Source organism: Triturus cristatus, chromosome 10 (genome assembly GCF_964204655.1).
Source record: "Triturus cristatus chromosome 10, aTriCri1.1, whole genome shotgun sequence".
Taxonomy (NCBI): domain Eukaryota; kingdom Metazoa; phylum Chordata; class Amphibia; order Caudata; family Salamandridae; genus Triturus; species Triturus cristatus.
Genome location: NC_140593.1, coordinates 996,800,341 through 996,817,151, shown reverse-complemented (window position 1 = coordinate 996,817,151; position 16,811 = coordinate 996,800,341). Strand labels below are relative to the sequence as shown.

Below are 16,811 nucleotides of genomic sequence, written 5' to 3'. Positions count from 1 at the left end.
TCACTTATGTCTATCTTTAATCACTTGGGCACAGAAGTCAACTATCTATACCATAAACATGGATACTGTTTCACTTGTTTCAATATTAGAACCAAAATTTGCAAAGAAGGCTAATGTATCAAATACAATGGCACGGGCATGCTAACAACCCAAGTGCTGAGAAACGCCAGCTTCATACCAGCATACTTCTTTACAGCTGATCTAATTTTACTTTAAGAAACGTAGTGAATTCAAAACAGATAAACTGAACTCCACTGAGGCATTACAACACACTAGCCAGAGTCTGGTACATTTGTTCAGTAGAATATAATCAGTAAGGTAAATATAAAAGCATGACAACAACTGCCCACAAGAGCTAGGTAGATGATGCAACAGTACCAGATCTTCAGAATTTAGAACACCCCCTGTACCACAGACCATGCCGATGATGATGGTCCCATTATAGCAGCCAGAGATGAAAGCCCTGAGACAAAACAGACTGTCTAAAGAGGGCCGTATTGCTCTGGTTTTCTGCTGCAAACAGATCATTATCCTGCCATGCTCTGGCTTAGGGACGAGGCTCATGCTGGTCACTGCATGCACGCATAGCCTACTCAATGTGAGGACACCAATCCAGAAACAGGATAGGGCTTCACATCACCCAAATGTTCTGGTACTGAGTCAAGCATAGTATGGCATAAGGGGAGGTGGTTCTAAGGCAGGTTAATTTAGTACTTTGATTTCTAGTCGTTGAATATTTTAGGGGAGAGACGGTTTAAAAAAGAAAACAAAATGTTTCCATCTGTGCAATAGAATGGGTTTACTAGGATTTCGTTTCACCACTTGTTACGTTAATTGTCAAAGCCTTAAAAGGCAGAGCCTGGAAAATTTGGAGACACCGGTAAACAGAATTGCATGACTAAGGCAGATTGGAGGGTTTTTGCAGCTCAGTGATTCTTAATAACTATGTCGTCAAAATATTTAGTATCAACTGCTGTACCTGCCCCGCTGTACCCGCCACCACCATCTTGCCAGTGTATTTGCAGAGTGCCAGTTTCTGAATGCCCAGTCTGGGATCATCACTGTAGGGGTCGAAACAGCCAACCTATTCAAGATTAGAAAAAAAGCACAAAAATGTCACAATGTAAACATGGGCCTGTATACAGTTGTACATGTGTGAAGAAAAAGGGAGAGACCCCACTGAGCAAGAGACAGGGTACCACAGGTAATTAATATGAGATAGCTCTCTTAGACCTACACATTATATTTCTCAAATTTCATTCAGCTGTATTACTATCACCAACCATCAAAACACTCAGATACATTACAATGATCACAAACTCAGGCCCAAAGAACAATTATGAACACATAGATCGAGACTATAACTAGTATTGCAAAATAATTTTATTTAAAAAAAAACATTTTCTTTCTAAAAGATTCTTAATAAAATCAACAAGCATTGGCATAGCGAATAGGTCTCGCCTTTGGGACCTTATAAGTGTTTAGCCATGCAACAGTTGATGTTGTTGCACCAAGGATACTGTGCTGCATAACTAAATACTTATAGGTCCCAAAATCAAGACCTATTGGCTATGCCAATGCTGGTTACTGTTCTGTTTCTGCTGACAGTCTCTTTAGGACTGTGAAAGAAAACTTCAAAATGACCTTGTGTGGGAGCACAAAAATGTAAATGAGTGGGCCAGTAGAACTTCGCAGCTGGCAGGCCACCACAAAGAAAAAAATGCTAACATCCTATCAATCTCAGTTTCTTAAAGCATTCTTTGCCTTCGTTGATTTATAATGAATTGCATATCAGGTATACACATTGTTTATTATTTCTTTATGCAAATAAAGAGGTTTACAAAAGCATGCAAAACATGACTGCTGTCATGCAAAGGCCGCTATGTGTCCTTTGAAGTGGTGGCCTGTGTGTCGTATAATAACTCTGTAGCATAAGATGAATGTGTACTCTTCATTGATTAAATCATTTGCTGCTTCGCATTCACAAACCAGTTGATTGGTATTCATGGTTTAGATATTAAAACATACTGCGAGTGCCTACATTCAATTTATATACAGGCTTGTTTGTATCTCAGCTGTAACTATAATCGATACAGGGGTAGACTATGGTTGCAAAGTCACTGCCTCTGACATCACTTTGTGCAATGTCACTCCATCAGTCGTCCATGTATGAGATCTTGTAACTAGTCCCCTGCTTATTGTTTTGAACTTGTGCCATGGCAAATGTGTGTATATGTATGTACACTTCAAGGACTAATGTTTGTCAGTTATCTAATACGGTTATTGATCTCAGAATTGCACTATAAATATAAAATTCAGTATCCCCAGAAAAGGATTAAGTCGCTTCAGTATTTAGCAGGACAAGTCAGTTGAATAGCGCATCTGCCGCAGAAGTCTGTTTGCAACCATCATGTACATGATTTTATTTCCAGTTAGACCATCTCAGCCAATCACCTTTCTGAAGCTGAAAAAGGAGTACCGTCGAATCACATAAACAGAACAGATCATATTTATAAGTTTGTTGGACCCATGGTAACTGTTATTGTGTTGTATTTGTTATAAATGTCTTTGAGGTCAGCTTGCCTAGATTTTTGCGGTTCAGAAAGTGAAATGCTGTAAATGATTAACTTCTAATATGTGCTGCATCAGCAAAGTGTGGAGGCCTTGTGAATAAGTTGTTTACACACACTTGCTGAAGTATGTGTAGGGAATGTATGACGTTACATCTCATACATTCACAACGTGGTATTTTACATCACGTTCGTTACAACGCAAGTCGTTACCACGACTTGCGCTGGAGGGCGCTGGACTTAGGAATAGTATGATTTACTATTCCAACTCTAGTCTACGTACAGTAGGGAAGGTGTTGGAATAGTAAATCATACTATTCCTTAGGTTAGAGCGCCATCCAGCGCAAGTTGTTGTAATGACTTGCGTTGTAATGACCGCGATGTAAAGGCATTGCGATGTAATGTCCATGTTGTAATGGATGTCTCCTGTGTGTAGGTGTTCCCCCGTTAAACACTTAACTACATATTCCTGAATGCAGACAAGAAAAAAATGAATTTGTTCTACGGAAGGGGTAAGAACTTCAGGGCCTACGTCTCTTGGACAGGGCAGTATTTTGTTGAAAGTGCAGCACTAACCCTATGAGTGGGTCACTACTAATCCCACAATAGAACAGTGTAAACAAGGTATAGTGCAATCACTTCAGTATTGATTTCACTTACTACAGTAATTACTGCATTGACTACCCTATACTTTCTTTACACCAAGAATAAATATGAAGACCGCAACATTACACAAATTTTCCATTTGCAATAAAGTATCCCACGTGAAGCGTGCAAACGTCAAACACTGGCACAATGCAGACATAGAAATGTCACATATAGCATCTAAGGTTCGCACCTTAATCCTAAACCATCGTGGTTAAGCCATTCCTGGCTTTTACACGAATGATTAAGCAGTTGGAAGAAGTAGTTTCACATTGCAAATGTATGCTCAAAAGCTAAAGTTATGTTTACTACTGACGGCTATACGATCTGACTGCTTGGGACACATTCTTCATGGGGCCAGACAGTTGACAACTATGAATAATTAACATCCTGAAGTGACGATCACAAGATACGGCGACCCTATACTCTCACGCCCACCAGGCACCTCCCAGCCTAATCAAGGTACCCTCACTTCTAAAGAAATGTGACCTGAAACATGTAACAGTACAATAGCATGATTTTCGGTATGTAGTCACGTAACCACATTCTAGTATCACATGCTTATGTTCCTACTGAATCCTGTAACGTAAAACTCAATCATCCACGTGACTGTCAACCTAAGTAAAACACTCACCTATTCATACGTCACTCCAGTCCACATCCCCTACCCAGAAAATCAGTTCCTGTATTCGAAGGTGGCCCTCCGCCAGACCTTTTCCAGCCCCCGTCACCAAGGCTCTGCAGCCGCTGAAGTTGATCTCCATGGGCGCTGTGCACGCAGAGCCCTCCAGTATCCCAGAGCAGAGGAGTGGCGCACCAGGAGAGCGGCGCTGCAAGTTATTGAAATGGTCTGAGGCGGAGCCACACGAAAGGGTGGGGCTATGAGCACGAAAAAGAGGTGGGCTAAGATAGTAGAGGGCAGGAACTGGCCATCAGCGGTGCGCCTCTTAACTGAGAAAAGAAGTTACAAGTAAAAATCAGAGCAACTCATGGGGCAGGTGACTCACTCGGTGCAAATTTTGAGCGGTGACTAGGGGTGGAATCCTTGTGACCATACGATCTTCTTTTCCTCCGAGCTTTCAGTTTTACCCCTGTGTACTCTCTGCTTGGGCTGTTTTTGCCTGCCCTTTCTATCCTAAGCTCTCCTTCCGTCTTCTCTGCCCCGAGCGTGCAGTCCGTCGACTACACAATTCTTTCATGGAGGTTGGTAAAGCTGCCATGGCTTCTCTTAACCTGCGAATAACAATATCGAAAGCAATAGATCTTGGCTTTAACCAGCGAGTGCTGAGCTATTGGCGTTGTTAGTGCCTTATATTTTACTGCTCTAAAATGGCACTCAGCCTTGTTGGAATTATAGAACAAAACAAGCGCGACCGTGGTAATTAGACAAGGAATGTCAGGAATGCAGCTGGCATCCGGCCGCACTGCTGCTCGCTCCTGAGCTCCCTAGGCCAGGGGAGTTAACGTTTAGAGAGAAGGCAGGACATGCACCCGCCTTTGGCTAATTGCAGGCTTTCAATTTTTGAAAGCCACATGCAATGGCTAATGACTTCAGCTTTTCTGTAAACTCGTGCGTGTGGCTTTTTTTAGCCACACCCACGAGTTTGCGGAAAAGCTGAAGTGATTCCAAGAGGTCATTTTCTAGAGTAGCGCATGCGCGCTGCATTAGGCTCGACCTAAAAATTGAACAGATGCAAATTTATACAACAAATGATAAAAATCTAGAGTACACGAGAGACAGCACAATTGTGAAACATTAAAAACATGATAATACGGTTATTTCAAGCGAATCAATCAACTTGGTAAGGGCCCATCGATTAATTATTTGACTGGACATAGAGTGTTCTTTGAATAGAACCCTAAAGAAAAAGGGCATTGACGCGTTTTGGTGGGAGTAAATTATTCATAAAACCACTTTTATCAGGACAAGAGTGATAATGGGCTCTCCTATTGGTATAATTGAGGATACAATTTCATATCACCTTAGTGGTAACTATGGAATGATCTGCCAACTTCCAACGCGATCTGGAGACGCGGCGATTTAAAATTCTTTAAAAGCAATAAACAATAGAAATCCACTCGTAGTGCTTTTCTATATCAAGACTGAATTTTCCTCAAGTCTTAACTAAAGTCCGCTACGTAGTTAGCCTCCGGTATAGATAGGAACTAATCCCCTGTTGTAACAGTGGGATCCGTTAATTTACGTAATTATCACTCCAAATACACATTTTTGAGTATATTCAATTTTATCCTAGAGTGCCGAGAGACTATGTTCAATCACCGTTGCAAATTCCCTTTGTTTGGTTTTTATTCTGTAGCAAGGGTTTACAGGTCGCGTACTCTGTCTTTCCGTTCCTCTTCACGATCGGACAACGTACAGTTGTACATAAACAGAACATACATTTTGCATGCACAGCCAGGGCCAGGCCTGCTGTTGTTGGAACCCACAAACATCTTTTGGTTACAGCAAAAAAATTGATCTCCTAGGAAGATAAAATTCGGTGATTTTCTGATGGGCCAGTAAGGGATAGCTGCTTGGGCTGAAGCCGTCAGGCTCATTTCATGGTTACCGCCACATAACACGCCAATCGAGTTCAGTGATGCTGGAACAATTTTTAGAGTGAGAGTGCTGCCATTAATATACACCAATAAAGTTATAGGGACTTTGAAAAATCTAAGTGTCACACAAAGAATAAATATTGCAAATGAGCCACACCACTCAGCAGGAGTGTGCTAATGCTCTGTGGTACATAGCCAGTGGTCTATTTTGGAGAATGGTGTCCAAAATCTCACTTTACAGATAACCCATTTTCTATAGAAATGTCCACAAAATTCACAGACATGCAGTTTTACTGACAAAACCAAAGCACATGAATGATTATTGGATTTCAGCAAATATTTATCGCTTGCACATCACCAAGTAAAGTGATTTGATCCTATTAAATTCTTTGTTTTCATCGCACATCTGAATAACAAAAATGGGCTTCATTTGTGCTTTTGTAACTGCTCATATATTTTTAAATATTTAACAATTTATTTATGGTTTAAATCTGTTTATTGATTTTATGCAAACATTGAAACAAAACCCACATCCCCGTAGGCACAATGCCAATGAGACAACCCAGTTGCCTGTCATATCGCTGCCAAAGGCAACAAGCGTGAAGCGGGCCTACAAAAATAGAAGAAAACATACAAATACCCAATAATATCCCCCTCCCTCCTCCCCTCCCCTCGTCCATAGTAACAAAAGGAGTGTGGACACCTTCTAGGGATCAGCGCCGCCGCTTACGACGGTCCTGGGAAGCGGCCCCTGGAATCTGTGTGTCTGCTAAGCGCAACAATCGAAGGTAACGGGGGCAGGTCAGCTCACGAAACTCTGACACCAGTAGGGTCAGAAAGGGCCTCCATAACTCAGGGAATTCAGACCCTCTACCAGCTAAAGTGAGGGTGAGTTTCTCCATACCTAGCACTAACCAGAGTCTTTGGAGCCATCCGGAGAAAGTTGGGAGCTGAGCAGAGCGCCAGTGTGTCAGTATGTTTTGTGTCGCTGCGCCTGAAGCAATGGCAATCAACCGGCCTCTCCGAGACTTGAGTGGGTACGTTAGCGCGTTGGGCAGACCCAGGAGGATATAGGCGGGAAATCGCGGGAGCTGCGTCTCCAGGTGGAGGTCTATTTCGTCTAGGACCTGGGACCAGTACGGTTGTAGGCAAGTACAACTCCAGAGAACATGCTCCAAAGTGCCCACTTCTCCGCACCCCCTCCAACACAACGCACTCCGACGAGAGTCGAAGCGATGCAAGCGCTCCGGCGTGTAGTACCAATAAGTGCCGAGTTTAGTCATGGTTTCTGTAAGTCCCATGTGGTATGCTGAGTGCCGTGCTCTATGGTAGATGCCTTCCCACTCTTTGTGGCTCAGGGATCTACCTAGGTCCCTCTCCCAACGAGTCCTGCTAGCGTTGTATGCGTGTGCGGTAGTGTCTAACAGCATCTTGTAGAGATAAGAAAATAATTTCTGATCGGACGTACGCGTTACCAGCCATTTTTCATAAGGGGTCAGCAGGCGCTGTGCCTGGGGTCTGATCTGAGGATGGAGTGCCCAATGTCTGACTTGCAAATAGGCCAAGCACTCTGATTCCGGGAGGCCGTAGTGTTCCCTGAGCTGCGGGAATGTGATGATGCCGTCAAAATCAAAAAGATGACCCAAAGACCTACAAGAGGAGGAACGCCAGGCGCGAAAGGTCCGCGCGTCGGCACCAGGGTGAAACTCTGGGTTATCAAATATTGGGGTGAGAGGCGACGGAAAGGAAGTCAGTTGATGGGTAATGTTAGTGCGATCCCAGGATTCCAAAACAGTGCTGGTAATGTAAGAGGCATAAAGATTGGGTGGTCTATGCTGTTTACGGAGAAAGGGAATGCCTTGCAGCGGCCTGGCTGCCACCGCCTGGTCCTGGAACAACCAGTGCTTCTCCGATTCCAGTTGGTGCCATTCTACTAAATACCTAAGCTGAGAGGCGTGGAAATATAACTGGAGGTCAGGGAGCCCTACCCTGCCCTTTTCCGGCGGGAGAACTGCTACTGCGTGTCGGAATCGGGGTTTGCGGCCGTGCCAGATAAAACGTGCAAGATCCGCCTGAGTCTGTTGGATCCAACCCGACGGGGGGCGAAGAGGGAGGGTCTGGAAGAGGTACAGAATCTGCGGAAGCACTGTCATCTTGGTGGCCGCGATCCTGCCCAGCCAGGAGTGTGTGCAATTTTTCCACCCGTTCAATTCTTTGCGTATGTGGGACCGGAGGCTAGAGTAGTTAATGTCTGCCGTGGCCTGGAGGGTTGGAGCCAGTTGAATGCCCAAGTAGGGGATCGAGGCAGATGCCCAGTTCATGGTATGCTCCTCCTGAATATGGGTCAGAGTGGGCGGGGAAAGTGAGATGTTAAGCGCTATGGATTTGTCCAGGTTGATTTTAAACCCCGACCCGCGCGCAAAGCCATAAAGCTCGACAAAGAGAGCGCGTAAAGCTGGTATTGGGTCGGATAGGGAGAGCAGAATTTATTTATTTATTTTATTTAAGGAGCTTATAAAGCGCACGGCTACCTCCAACGGGGGTGTCCCGGCGCTGTAGACTACATACAAGAAAAGGAGGAGTTAAGGTTTAGAGAACAGCCAGGTTTTTAATTTTTTACGAAAAAGAGTCTCAGAGGAAGTGAACCTCAGATCAAGGGGTAAGGTGTTCCAGAGCTTAGCAGTCATGACTGTAAATGCTCTACCACCCATTCTAGATCGGCGGAAGCGGGGAACAGTAAGAAGGCGTAGAGAATTGGATCGCAAAGATCTGACAGATTGAGAGAGAACAAGTCTCTTTCTCAAGTAATCCGGGCCAGACCCATTAAGGGCCCGGAAAGCAATAATCAGCATCTTGAACTGAATACGAAGCAGAGGTCAGACCCGGGACCAGGGTTCGATTCCCGACGCGGCAGGGTTCGGAGCCCAATTGTCCACGGACTTGATAATTCTCGCTTCGGTGCCCACTCTAAGCACGAGTTCACACTATGCAGCTCTGGGCAACAAGCTTGCTTAATCTCCACAACGGCCCCCCGCGGCGGGATGCCTGGCTTTCACCTTGGGGATACCCAGTACGGGTTATCTCACAGGGAAAAACCAGGACGGGTTCCCAATGCAAGCGCCGAGATGCCCAAGGGTAAGTCGAGCGCTATATAAGACATACATACATACATATATAAGACATACATATATACGAAGAGAGATGGGAAGCCAGTGAAGCTTCTTACGGTAGGCCGCAATCGACTGCCGGTATGAAATGTTGCCAATCAGCCTAGCCGCAGCGTTCTGAACGATCTGAAGGCGTTCAATTAGATACAAGGGGGCACCGGCATAAAGGCTATTAGCATAGTCCAAGTGAGATGTAATCAACGCGTGAATGACTGTTCTACGGGCCTCCAAAGGCAGATAAGGAAAGATCTTTCTGATCATACGCAGTTTGCCGAAACAGGCTGCGGTGACCTTATTAATCTGAGCTCTACAAGAAAGAGTGTTATCAAATTGAAAGCCCAGATTACGAGCAGATTGGACAGGGATGGGAGGGGGGTTAAGCTCAGTTGGCCACCAAAGAATAGCAGGAGGGATAATGTTCAGATTAAAAAATAGGACCTCCGTCTTGTCAGTGTTAAGTCGAAGATGATTGGAAGTCATCCAAGAACAAATATTGCTAAGACAATGGCGGAAACTGACAAAGCTGGAATCCGAGTGATCTCTAAAAGAGAACATAAGCTGAGTATCATCAGCGTACGAGACCACACGGACCCCCCCCAAGACTCTACCACCTCAGCCAGGGGGGCAAGATAGACATTAAAAAATAAAGGGCTAAGAGCGGAGCCCTGAGGCACACCGCATTGCAAGGGTTTACCCTCAGATTCGAAGGGTTTAAGAAGAACCTTCTGGGATCGACCAGTAAGAAAGGAGGCAATCCAAGATAAGGCGGAGCCGCCCAACCCAATCTGTCTCAGACGATCCAGTAAGATAGCGTGAGACACCGTATCGAAAGCTGCAGATAGGTCGAGTAAGACCAGCATGGCCTCCTCGCCCCTATCTACAGACTCCCGAATCGTCTCGGAGACCTCCAACAAGGCAGTTTCAGTGCTAAAGCCGGTTCTAAATCCGGACTGTGAGTCATGAAGCAATGAGTTGGTTTCTAGATAATCAGCTAATTGTAACTGCACAGCCTTCTCCAGAACTTTCGCCGGTTTAGGAAGCAGGGAGATGGGGCGATAGTTACAAAATTGCGCTGGGTCCGCGTCAACTTTCTTCAAGATGGGGACTAACAGGGCCTCCTTCCAAGCAGTTGGAAACTGGCCCGAGCCCAGAGACATGTTCCAAATAGAAAGCAGAGGTTTAACCAATAATGGGGCTAAATCACCCATAATTTTGGCAGGAACCGGATCTAGGGGAGAACCAGACTTACACTGAGTAAGCAGGGTAAGTGCGGACTCAGTGGAGAGCTCTTTAAAAGCCAACAGGGACGGACTTACCGAGTCTCTGGGACAAGAGCTAATGGGAGTCAGCGCAGTAGGAAAAGAAGTAGAGATCTTATCAATCTTATCCTGGAAAAATGCTGACAGCCCATTACATAAAGCCTGGTTAGAGGAGTTTTGGGGCACCAAGGCAGGGGGATTGACAAAGTCCTTTACAATCTTAAACAAAGTTTTAGACAAGTTATCAGAGTTCTTAATTTGTGTAGCAAAAAACTCTCTCATTGTAGATTTTTTTAGTTTTGAAAACTTTTTTAAAGCACACTTATAAATAAATTTAGCCTCAGGATCATAGGAGAGTCGCCATTTGCGTTCTAGCTTTTACAATGACTCTTTTCCTCACGTAGAGCCGAAGAGAACCACGGGGCAGAAGGACGAGATCTAGCAGAAGTAATAGGCAGTATGGGAGCGACAACATCAATAGCACTCAGTAAAGCAGAGTTGAACTGAGTCACACTAGCGTCAACATCATTAGACATGGCAGCAGAAGGAGAAGATGGAAAAAATGGATCCAAAGCAGAGCAGGTGATTTTATGCCACTTTCTCCCAAATTCTCTGGCCGGCGCCACTGGATCCGGTACCGAGGGAAGAGTGAGGTCAAAAGGGATAAGATGATGGTCGGACCAGGTAAGAGGAAGGGAGGGATGAACAATGATAGCAGGATGGTTGGAGAAAATCAGATCAAGAGTATGGCCTGCTACATGCGTCGGGCCAGTGACTAGTTGGGTCAGATTTAAACCCAGTAAGGTATCTAACAGTTGAGTAGCCTGGGGACAGGAGGGGTTATCAACGTGTAAATTAAAATCACCGAGCACCAGAAAGTACGGATGTTTGAGAGAGAGATCCGCTATCTGATGAGTCAGCGAAGTAAGGGAGAGGGCAGAGGCATTGGGGGGATTATACACTAAAATCCCAGCCGAAATAACAGCTGTTGAATCTGAAATGGTGAAGTATAAGGCTTCAATCAGTCCAGTGTTCGTGAGTTTGCGGATCGTCAAATGAAGATGGGATTTAAGTATAATAGCAAGACCCCCTCCAGCTTTGCCACTCTCTCGGTTAATGCCCATTAGGAGATACCCAGAGGGGACAGCTAAATGAATATCGGGTTTAGAGGTGTCTTTTAACCAGGACTCAGTGAGAAACAGGATGTCCCAAGCATGGGTCTCCAGGGATGTCCAGATCTCACTAGCATGGCGGGGGAGAGAGCGGCAGTTGACCAACCCCGCCCTCAAAGTCAGGGAATGAGAGGGGCGTTTGTGCGGATAGGAGAGAGGGCGAGCGCGTCTGCTCACAGGGGGGGAGAACCAATTCACAATGGGGGCAGGAAAAAGAGTGTCCCATCAGCTTACCCGGGTAGCAGGGGTAGATCGGCATACATGTATTCACACGCATCTGTAATAGCTGATCTCTGGACCAGCAGAGAGGGCCGTTTTCAGAACAACCAGCAGAAGGACTGGCCCTAGGCACGGGCCAGGCGCGGACGGGCGCAGACGGGCTTGACTTAGGCGCGCCTTCGGCGCGCCCGCTGCGCCCGCCCGCTGCGCGGACGAGAAGACAGTCTGTTTAAGTACATAGAGAGGAGGGCGGGAGGCGTCCAAGGTCTGGACCGCTACCCTGCCTTCCCCTAAGATGGCGGCGACTGTCCTCTGCGAGCCGGCGTCGGCGTTACAGATAGGCTAAGTCGATGACAGTCGGGGAAAGGGGACTGGCCAAGCTGGGAATGCGGTGAGTAAAAACACACTGTTTAAGATATGTACACGTTTTAAAAACAAGCTATCAGCAAGCGAGCACAGTGCCCAGAAAATGCATGAGCTATAAGTCCAACAATGTTACAAACACTTTAAAACAAATTAATAGCGACAAGCACAAGGCACAAAGCACAGAAGTATGGGAAAAGGATAGCAAGCGCCCCCGGCTTCCGCTTATCGTCCGCATAAAGACTAATTGTGTGAACGTCCCCTCTAAATTTAATCCCGTTGATAAGGGGGTGCCGCCGGACTCGAAGGGCCAGGGGCTCCATGTAGAGCGCGAATAGGAGGGGCGACAGGGAGCATCCCTGACGAGTGCCCCTGCTTATGGGGAAGCGAGAGGAGGTCTAGCCATTAACTCGGACCGTCGCCTGGGGGAAACGATAACAGTTCAGGATTCTGGTGCGCAATTTCTCCCCAAAGCCGGCCCGTACCAGAACCATCTCCAGATACGGCCAGTGTACTCTGTCGAAGGCCTTCTCCGCGTCGATGGCCAGGAGCATATATTCCCCTTGTGTGCGGGATGCCTTTTCAATCAGATGTAGAACACGCTTAGTATTGTCGCTCGTTTGCCTCCGAGGGATGAAGCCCGCTTGGTCAGGATCAACCAGCTGGGCCATATGCAGGCCCAGTCGAGTCGCTAAGATGCTAGTGTATAATTTAATGTCTATGTTCAGCAGGGATATGGGCCTGTAGGCGCCACAGGTGGTCCTGTCCTTCCCCGGCTTGGGGATGACCACTATCGCGGCCTCTAACATTTCCCCTGGGATAGCTCCCATTTGGTCAAAGGTATTGAACAAGCCCGTCAGGAGTGGGGCCACCTGCCCGCAGAATGTCTTATAAAAGGCAGCAGTGTAACCATCCGGGCCCGGCGACTTACCCAGCTTGAGGCGCGATATTGCAGAGATGACTTCCTCGGTCTGAATAGCCCTATCCAAGTGATCTGCTTGCGCTGGGGTTAAAGAGGGCATATGGGCCGCGTCTATGTGATCAGCACTGCACTGGGCTTCCAGGAGCTCCCCTGTGTAGAGGTCCGCATAAAAGTCTCGGAATACTTCTGCTATGGCTGCATCGTCTGTCATCGCCTCCCGCCCTGAGGTCCGAATTGTGTGAACCCCCTGCTTCTGGCTGGTCTCCCGCAGCTTGTTTGCCAGAAGACGACCGCATCTATCCCCCCGTATAATATGAGTGTCGGAGCCGAATGGCCGCAAACTCAGCCCTGTCCTGGTCTAAGGCTGCAAGCTGCTTTCTCTCTACGCATAGCTGTCGCCAAGCACGGGAGGCACCCGTTCTTTGATGCATCTGTTCGAGCTCTGAAACGCGCTGAGACAGTTCCGCCCGCTTGCGGCTTCGCTCGCGGTTGTGGGCAGAGGAAATAGCTATAAATTCCCTCCTCATGACTGCTTTCAGCGCCATCCACTGTGTTGCCAGAGTCGTGTCCGAGTTAGCGTTGTGAGTGAGGAAATTTGTGATAGCTGTCTGGATTTGTTCGGTGACGGACGGTTGGTGTAGCAGCGTGTCGCGCAAGCGCCAGTGTCGAAGGGGCTGCAGGGAGGGCGGAAGCTGGAATGTAGCTAGGACCGGGGAGTGATCTGAGAGGGAGGCCGTTAAAATTTCAGTGCTCAAGGCATGGGCCTGGAGTGGCAGGGAACTGAGAAAGTAATCTAAGCGTGCGTATGTTTTATGGGCCCCGGAATAAAAGGTATAACCGCGACTGGTCGGGTGAAAGTGGCGCCATAGGTCCGACAGCCCCACATCTCGAAGTCAGGCCCGTCCGGTAGCTGTGAGGACCCCTTTTTGCCCAGTTCTCTGACAGGAACGATCTAGGGTGTTATCAAAGACAATATTGAGGTCGCCACCCAGCAGCAGGCAGCGGTCCGCGGCTGCCGTGGCTTCCTCGAGGGCCTGGAGGAGGAATGTGATCTGTCCTTCATTGGACGCATATATGGAGCCAACCCCAAAGGTCACCCCCCCCCGATAGGAATTGGTATGTGAGTAAGCGGCCCTTTATCTCCGCCCCTTTTTGTAGGACCCTACCGGGAAAGGAGCGGGACACCAATATAGCTACCCCAGCGGATTTGGAGTTGGCAGAGGAGAACAGCTGCGTAGGGAAGGCCCGGGATTGTAAACGGTGGTGGTCCTTAGCCAGAAGGTGTGTCTCCTGTAGGAGGCATATGTCCGCTCTCGAGTGTTCCAAGTAGCTGAGGATTGCTCGCCGTTTGATGGGGTTATTCAAGCCTCGGACATTTAGCGTGAGGACTTTAAGAGGGGTGTGTGGCATCTAGGGACCAGAGGTAGAGCAGGTAGCGGCGCAGGCAATTAGCCACATGAAACACAAGAGAGCGACAACCCAGACCGGCAGCTCGACAGCGCAGCAGCATATGATTTGCAATAGGGATATATGGACGAGGGAGTTCGTACCCCAAACAAACCCCAATACCCCCTACTAAACAACTGATCCAGCTATAAAAACCACTGGCAAAAACAAACAAAGAGACCAATATCCATAGAAAGTGTCCGTCTCCTTGGATAAACCAGGAGAGCGTCTGTGTGGGGGCCATGATGTGACCAAGGGGGAGAGGCTCGGCCCCCCCGCCGTCCACCGGAAGGTCCTGGACCAGGTGCAGTAAAGCATGTACGTCAGCCGCTCACTCACCACCGGAACCCGCCCCGGCCAGAGCGTCCGTCGCGGAGGCCAATGCATCTCGCTGGCTCTCAGCTATGTCAATTTTGTTGGGTCTCCAGGCTCGCCGTCGCCCACCCAGACGTCGCCACTCCGATGTAGAGGCCTCGTGCCCTGAGCCGATGCTTTGACAGTCATCATCCCCGCTTGGCGGTGGCATGTCCAGCAGTCTGCAAGATTCAGTGAGTGAGCGTAGCTGGTGGAGCTTGCCGTTTAGTCTAAAAATGAGGCGGAAGGGGTGACCCCACGAGTACGGGATACCCCGCTGCCGAAGGTGTTCAGTCACTGGGCAAAACTGCCGGCGGCGCTGCAAGGTAATCAGGGCCAGGTCCTGGCATAGCACCGGTGAGTGCCCCCTGTAGGAGATAGGATGGAGGGTTCTCGCCTTCGTAAGGATCGCTTCTTTGGTTTTAAAGTCTTGAACACACACCAGTATGTCTGCTGGGGGGGCATTAGGCCCCCGAGGCGGGCCAACCCTGTGTGCCCTGTCCAAGACGATCTCAGTGCCATCCGGGGCGGCCAGGATATGGCGGAAGAGGCCTGCGGCGAAGGCGGAGAGGTCTTTGGTGTCGTCGGATGTCTTCACTCCCCGGATACGGATGTTATGTCTGCGGGATCTGTTTTCCAAATCTTCCAGGTGAGTCTGGACGTCTAGGTGCTGATCCTGCAGGCGGAGAACCTCCTGCTGGAGTGTATTTATGTCCGACACGGTGGTATCGCTCTTGTCCTCCAGGGTGGTCACACGCTCCCCCACGGCATCAACATCACGGCGGATCTCTTTTATCTCAGCCGTGAGGTCAGCCTTCACCGCCTGAAGATCCGCCCTGAGGGTTTGGAATAGGGACTCCATGTACGCTTTAGTGATCGGCTCATCCCCGGCACTGGGAGGGTGTTGAGGAGTCGCCATCGCGGGGGTCACGGCCACGGGGCTGGATACAGAATGAGCGCGCCCAAAGATGTCCCTTAGAGGTTTCTACTTCCTCGCCCTAGATGAGGGCATAGTCATAGGGACTCCGCTAAAGGGCTCGCACCAAGAGGCACGTCGGACCCGCTACGAGCGGGGGGGACCAGGACATAAACCCCAGTAGGGCGGATCCAAAGTCACAAGCCGTCTCCAGGCCCCCACCCCGTGCTGCCAAGTAGGGCCAAGCTGAGTGTCTTGCGGGGATGCCGGCTAGGGAGCCACACTGTCCATGAGAGTATTTAGAGGGGAGGGGCCCACACACCCCAGGGCCTGGTGTCCAGCCACTACAATCCCTCTCTCCCGCGGGTCTTCCACCGGGTCGCCTCTCGGCCCCTAGCTATCCGGCTTGTCACCCCTCCGGCCGGCGCTCCTCCGCTGTGCAAGGCTAGGGCCAGCCACCCGGGTCTTCTCCCGCCGCTGCGCTGGAGGGCCGAGCCCCCCACTCCCGGATAAATATAGGTGTCTCCTACCTGGGCTCGGCCGCCACGTGTCTCAGTCTCAGCGCCTCCGGGCTCAGCCAGACCATGCTACGGGCCGCTCTCTCCACTCCAGGCCGGGGATCCGGCCGGGCCTCCACCACGTGTCCGCGATATAGCGCTGCTGTACACCGCTCCGCCCCGAACCAAGAGACAGGCGCTGTCACCACCGCTGCTGGGCTCCGGGATACTCCGGGGATAGGAGGAAGGCAGTCCGCGAAGGTAAAGATGTGTGTGGAGGGCCGCCAGATCCGGGCCCCCCCAGCGCGGCCCTCCGCCCGCTCCGGGGCCCCGTCCGGTCCTCGCCTTCTTCTGGGGCTACCCCAGGGGGCAGCGTCCAGTGCCAGCCCAGGCTTCGCTGACGTGGGGGAGGAACGACCCCGGCTCCGGGTCCGCCGAATCCCAGGGCACCACGGTTTCCGGCAGGCCGCCTCTCTTCTCCGCCTAGGTCGCCGCGGTCCCAAAGCTCCAGCGGCCCACCAGGCGTGCCGGCCGGCGGGCCCTAGGGTAGAGGCCGGGATAAAGGTTGCTGGCCTCGACGGTCCCCACGCGGGGCCGCCGCTCCTGTGAAGCCTCCACGGGGCGCCCCCCGGGCGCCGGCCTGGTCGCTTCGCTGCCGGCCCGCCCTTGGCTACACAGAGAGGTCGGACGCCGCCAAGCTCCACGGCAGTCAGGGTCGGCAC

At 49.4% G+C, this 16,811-nt stretch overlaps 1 protein-coding gene across 2 annotated transcripts in view; it reads right to left on the bottom strand.

The window, feature by feature from the left end:
• The window catches only part of LLGL1 (LLGL scribble cell polarity complex component 1), a 380,830-nt gene that overhangs the window by 125,987 nt on the left and 238,032 nt on the right, over nt 1-16,811 (bottom strand). For both annotated transcript variants that reach the window (XM_085628972.1, XM_085628973.1), the window contains exon 13: nt 980-1,084. In XM_085628972.1, coding sequence (XP_085485098.1) covers nt 980-1,084 — 105 coding nt within the window. The remainder of the gene's footprint in view (nt 1-979; nt 1,085-16,811) is intronic.